General features: G+C 47.8%; 1 protein-coding gene and 1 non-coding gene across 2 annotated transcripts; one reads left to right on the top strand and one right to left on the bottom strand.

Annotated features, from left to right (window-relative positions):
- Window positions 1-603: 603 nt before the first annotated feature.
- On the top strand, window positions 604-1,965 carry LOC110931476. The gene has a single exon (XM_022174869.1). It carries the CDS (start codon window positions 604-606, stop codon window positions 1,963-1,965), a length of 1,362 nt encoding a protein of 453 aa, XP_022030561.1.
- Window positions 997-1,103, bottom strand: LOC118490824. Its single transcript, XR_004890049.1, has one exon. It is a non-coding gene; the product is annotated as a small nucleolar RNA R71 (small nucleolar RNA).
- Window positions 1,966-6,558: the final 4,593 nt, after the last annotated feature.

Raw genomic sequence — 6,558 nt, 5'->3', positions numbered from 1 at the left:
TATATATTTGATCACAATTTGCTCGCGTGTTTGCTTCGTTTGCTCGTTTTGTTTCCTACGTTTTCTTGCTTATTTTAGTTGTTAATTAATTATTCAAAATCACTCAAAACAAATCTAAAAATTTGACTACTTATTCGATAGAGGTTCAGTATCTAGAGTTTGCATATAGTGTCCACGGATTGATATCCGGTCTTGCCATCTACACTACACTGCGACCGGTGCACTTGCCGATTGTGTGTGGTTTAGGTTGTGATTCCATTTTTAAAACTTGTTCGAATTTAATATACACATTTTCACACATCAAGTTTTTGGCGTCGTTGCCGGGGACACTGGCACTTTAGAGAACGACCCGAGTCGTCTATGTAGTTGTTTATTTGCTTTCATAGATTTCGATTGCCTTTAGGTGCCTTTTGCTTGCAATTTGTGCCTTTAGGGTTAGATTTGCTTTAGTACTTAGATTAGATTTCTTCTCATTGTATGCACCACACTCGTTCACAGGGGCCACCTTCGTTTGCTGCTTCGTCTGAGCCCGAGCGAGATTTCCACGAGCGCCTTCGCATTTTCCGAGCTAGTCAGGTACACACTTCATCTTCTGCTTCTACTATGGGTGACAACGAAGCCCCAGCTAGGAGAGTCGTCGCAGACTACGCCAGGCCGAACGCGGCCAATGCTCGTTCCAGCATTACCCGACCCACTATCGGGGTTAATCGCTGGCAGATTCCACCCCAGATCATCACGATGGTTACGAACACCATCCAATTCCATGGACTACCTTCTGAGGACCCGAATGTCCATCTCTCACGCTTTTCAGCTATCTGCGATACGTTCCAGGAGCAAGGTGTCACCGAGGATGCCTGCAAGCTGCGCCTATTTCCATTCTCGCTCGCTGACCGCGCCCATGCTTGGTTGGAATCCCTTCCTGCGGGATCCATTACTACTTGGGCCGGTATGAAAGAAAAATTCTTAGGTAAGTATTTCCCTCCTTCCAAAACCGCTCGTCTGAGGAGCATGATCCAAGAGTTTCGTCAAAAGGAGGGAGATTCATTCTACGAGACATGGGAGCGTTTCAAGGAGTTATTACTCAAGTGTCCTCATCACGGATTTGAGGATTGGGCTTTGGTTGAGAGGTTCTATCATGGAGTGACGCCCACTACGAGGAATATGCTGAACACTACTGCCGGTGGCAATCTTCTGACCGCCAAGACACCTGATGAGTGCATGGATATGTTCGAGGATATAGCGATGAGTAGCTACGAGTTTCCTGAGTCTAGAGATTCATCCACTACACATAGAGGAGTGCACAAGGTCGATGAGGTCACCAGGATGCAAGCACAGATTGATGCTTTGAAGCAGCAGGTGAGTGATATGAAGGTACAGAAGGAGCAGCTATGCGAGATATGCACTGGTAGGCATGACACGACCGCGTGTCCTATTGCCCCTACTAAGACACCAGAGCAGGTAGAGTTTGTGGGAAATCGAAATCAGGGAAATTTTGGGGAGCGTTACAATTCGAATTGGAGGAACCACCCGAATTTCAGTTGGAAGAACAACCACCCACCGGGGTTTCAGCAGCGTCAGAACTTGTTTCAGGACGCAGGAGCAGGATCGAGTTCGGGTACGAATAAAAGCCCCACGTTGGAGGAGATGCTGAGGCAGAACCAGGAGACAATGAAGCAGCATCAAGGGACCCTGGTTCAGCAGACGCAGTTACTGACTCAGTTCATGACCAGAGAGGAGGCACGACATCAGGAGAACCAGTCGCGATTCTTGGAGCATGAGACTTTCATGAAGAATCAGAGCATGGCTTTCCAGAATCTTGAGAGGACTGTAGGTGCGATGTTAGAGAAGTTGAGTCAGAGACCCCCTGGTGGTCTCCCTAGTAGCACTGAGGGTAATCCAAATGCCATTGCAAAGGCTGTTACTACGAGGAGTGGTCGAGGACCCGGAGGTCGACGAGGTGATTGAGATGGAGACCCCTGCTAGCAAAGTGCACCCTAGGCTGCGCCCAGCAAGTACAGCACAGTCCAGCGGGTCTCCAGTAGAGAAGAAGGATGCAGAGAAGGAGCCGATGAGGGTGTACAAGCCGACACCCCTTACCCTGGTAGGTTAGTGAAGGGTAAGGACGCGGAGCAGTATGGTCGTTTCATGGAGATGCTGAAGAAGTTACACGTGAACATCCCGCTCGTCGAGGCTTTGGCGAAGATGCCAAAGTATGCGAAGTTTTTGAAGGATCTTCTTACAAATAAGAAGAAATTAGAGGATCTTTCGACTGTCACCCTGAGTGAGGAGTGTTCTGCTGTCGTGCAGAACAAGCTGCCAAAGAAAATGACTGATCCTGGTAGCTTTACCATCCCATGTCTGATTGGGAATCTTACTGTCAGCAATGCGCTTGCTGACCTAGGTGCTAGCATAAATCTCATGCCCTACTCCATTTTCGCTAAGCTTGACCTAGGAGAGCCTTCCCCTACGCGCATGAGTATTCAGCTCGCCGATCGATCGGTGAAGTTTCCTAGGGGCATCGTGGAGAACATGTTGGTGAAGGTCGACAAATTCGTGTTTCCAGTTGACTTCGTCATCCTTGACATGGACGAGGACTCTGAGGTCCCACTGATATTAGGTCGTCCATTCCTTGCCACGGCACGAGCACTCATTGACGTGTATGACGGCAAGTTGACTCTTCGAGTAGATGAGGATGAGGTTACATTCGACATTCAGCGTTCTATGAGGCATACCCACCAGCATGATGACACTCTCTACTTTATCGATACTCTTATGTCACATGTGGGTGGCCTTCTCAGCGAGATTTGTGGGAGAGATGCGTCTAATACGCATGATGCTAGTATGGATGATCAAGGGAGTGGGGTTACTGAGTTAGATGTTGAGCAGGACCCTTTATTGCAGGCTACCGAGCCTTCCCATAGATTCAAGGTGTTTGAGGTTATCGAGGAGGAGGAGATCCCGAAGGAGAGACCGTCTGTTGAGGCACCCCCGCCCCTGGAGTTGAAGGAGTTGCCGTCTCATCTGGAGTATGCATTCTTGGGCGAGGGATCGCAGTTACCCGTCATCATTTCTGCTGGATTGACGGAGGAGGAGAAGAAGAGGCTGATGAGTGTTTTGAGAGAGCACAAGCAGGCTATTGCGTGGAAGCTGATGGACATCAAGGGTATTAACCCTTCGTTTTGCACGCACAAGATTTTGATGGAAGAGGAGTTCAAGCCGGTGGTTCAGCCTCAGAGAAGGCTAAACCCTAATATGCAGGAGGTTGTGAAGAAAGAGGTGATTAAGTTGCTGGATGCAGGACTGATTAACCCGATTTCGGACTCTGCATGGGTGAGTCCCGTCCAGGTGGTCCCCAAGAAGGGGGGTATGACAGTGGTCGTCAACGATAGGAATGAGTTGATACCCACCCGGACCGTCACCGGCTGGCGAGTTTGCATAGATTATCGAAGACTCAACGATGCCACGCGCAAGGATCACTTTCCTTTGCCATTCATTGACCAGATGCTGGAGCGACTGTCAGGACAGCAGTTCTATTGCTTTCTTGATGGATTTTCAGGTTATTTCCAGATCCCTATTGCACCAGAGGATCAGGAAAAGACCACATTTACATGCCCTTTTGGCATCTTCGCGTATCGACGCATGCCATTTGGGTTGTGTAACGCTCCAGCCACATTTCAGCGCTGTATGGTGGCGATCTTTCACAAGTTGATCGAGGACTCCATGGAGGTGTTCATGGATGACTTTTCTGTGTTTGGGAGTTCCTTCGATCATTGTCTGCGTAATCTCGAGCGTGTGCTTACTCGATGTGAGGAGACGAACCTGATGCTTAACTGGGAGAAGTGTCATTTTATGGTTCGAGAGGGGATTGTGCTAGGGCACAAGATTTCACAGGCGGGGCTTGAGGTTGATCAAGCCAAGGTTGATGTTATTTCCAAGCTCCCGCCGCCTACTTCTGTGGAGTCGATTAGGAGTTTCTTGGGTCATGCGGGATTCTACCGCCGTTTCATCCGCGACTTTTCGAAAATTGCTCGCCCGATGACCCAGCTGCTAGAGAAGGATAGGCCATTCGTATTCGACGATGAGTGTTTGAGGGCCTTCGAGTTGATTAGGGAGAGGTTAGTGAGTGCTCCCATTCTGATTGCTCCCGATTGGAGCCTCCCATTTGAGATCATGTGCGATGCTAGCGACTTTGCTGTTGGAGCCGTTCTAGGGCAGCGTAGGGAGAAACACTTTCATCCCATTTACTACGCTAGCAAGACCCTAAACGACGCCCAAGAAAATTACACCACGACGGAGAAGGAGTTGCTGGCAGTCGTATTCGCGTGCGACAAATTCCGTTCCTATCTTGTGCTATCAAAGACTATTATTTTCACGGATCATGCGGCTCTTCGGTACTTATTTGTGAAGAAGGATGCGAAGCCTAGGCTTATTCGATGGATTTTGCTACTTCAGGAGTTTGATCTAGAGATTAGGGACAAAAAGGGGGCTGGGAACGTTGCTGCTGATCATCTGTCGAGATTAGAGAGCCCCGAGATAGAGAAGACTCGGGAGGACAGGATTGGGGATGATTTTCCCCATGAGGCGTTGGTGTTTTTGAAAGCCCACGAGGAAGGCTTTCCCTGGTTCGCCGATCTGGCGAATTACTTGTGTACAGGTGACCTTGTGGAGGGCATGACGTATCAGCAAAAGAAGAAATTCTTTGCGGATGTCAAGCACTACATTTGGGAGGATCCGTATTTGTTTAGGATCGGTGCGGACCAGGTTATTAGGAGATGTGTATTTGGGTCCGAGTCGCGCAGCATTCTGCGACATTGTCATGAGGGACCGACTGGTGGCCATTATGGTGCTGCTTATACCGCCAAACGTGTGTTTGATGCGGGTTTTTATTGGCCGACCATCTTTAGGGACGCACATGAGTTTGTGCGAAGTTGTGATGCCTGTCAGAGGACAGGAAATATCTCATCCCGTAATGAGATGCCCCAAAACCCCATTCAGGTGGTTGAGGTCTTTGATATTTGGGGTATCGATTTTATGGGTCCGTTCCCTATGTCGAGAGGGAACCGATACATCCTAGTCGCAGTGGATTATGTTTCTAAGTGGGTGGAGGCAGAGGCCTTGCCTATGAATGACGTGAGGGTTGTTGTGAGATTCTTGAGGAGGTTGTTTGCTAGGTTTGGGACACCGAAGTCCTTGATATCTGATCGAGGCACCCACTTTTGCAATTCACAGATGGAGAAGGTCTTGAAACGCTATGGGGTCACCCATCGGCTTTCGATGACCTATCATCCACAAACAAGTGGGTAGGTGGAAAATTCGAATAGGGGGATTAAGTGGATCTTGGAGAAAACTGTCGGAAACAGTCGTATTGATTGGTCCGAGAAGTTGGATGACGCTCTGTGGGCTTTCCGTACTGCTTATCGGACACCTATTGGGACCACACCCTTTAGGTTAGTTTATGGGAAAGCGTGTCATCTACCGGTGGAGCTAGAGCATCGTGCATACTGGGCACTAAAGGCAGTCAATCTTGACTTGCCAGCTGCGGGTAAGAACCGGTTTCTTCAGATGCACGAGATAGAGGAGTTGCGCGATGAGGCGTACGAGAAGTCGTGGGCATATAAAGAACGTACTAAGGCGTTGCACGACAGACACTTGAAGCAGGTTAAAGAGTTCAAGTGTGGGGAGAAGGTGTTACTATACAATTCCCGGTTGAAGCTGTTCCCGGGAAAGCTTAGGTCGCGTTGGGTTGGTCCGTATGTGGTAACGCAGGTTTACCCATACGGAACAGTAGAGGTTGAGAATGAGGACGGTCAGAGGTTTAAGGTAAATGGTCATCGCTTAAAGCATTTCATCGAGGGACCAGCTGAGGAGAGAGAGGAGGAGGTACTACACCTCCCGCTTGTGAGCACGTGAGAGTTGGTTTGCGTACTCGGATGTTCATCCGAGTTGTAGAGTTTGTATGATTTTTAGTAGTATTTATTTTATTTTTATCTTTTGTGTACATGAGTCTAAGTTAGTTGGTTTGAGTCAGTTTTTGTCGTTTTTTTAGAGTCAGTACTGCTTTGGTTTTGCTTGTTTTTGTTGATGCAGGTTTGAATATGTACCACCCGTACTCAATCTCCATTCGGGTGAGTTTGGAGCTGCTTCTCGAATATCAGGCATTTACCGAGCTTGTCAGTTAGAGTCAAAGCCGATCGCGAAGGAAATGCTATACGATCGTGTACGGGTTCGGATCGATGACATGCGCAGCTGGCACTGATTTTTATCCTAACCAGCTAAGTCCTTTCCAATTCGTTTTTTTTATTTCTTATTTATTTTTAGTTGTCTTTCATCCTACATTGGGGACAATGTAAATTTTAAGTGTGGGGATGGGAGACTACGTCTTTTTAGGTAGTTTTGAGTCAAAAAAAAATTAAAAATAAAAAAAATCGAAAAAAGAAAAAAATGATTTTGCGAGTCCCGGTCTTTAGCACATAGAAAACGAGAACCTTTTCAAAACGTCGGTCAAAAACGGTTTAGTTGTCGAATTTACGAGTCGGAGAGCACATGTTTCTTTAAGTT

This window comes from Helianthus annuus, chromosome 3 (genome assembly GCF_002127325.2).
Source record: "Helianthus annuus cultivar XRQ/B chromosome 3, HanXRQr2.0-SUNRISE, whole genome shotgun sequence".
Lineage (NCBI taxonomy): Eukaryota > Viridiplantae > Streptophyta > Magnoliopsida > Asterales > Asteraceae > Helianthus > Helianthus annuus.
The sequence above is the reverse complement of the archived record's forward strand: the minus strand, read 5'-3'. Positions and strand labels throughout refer to the sequence as shown.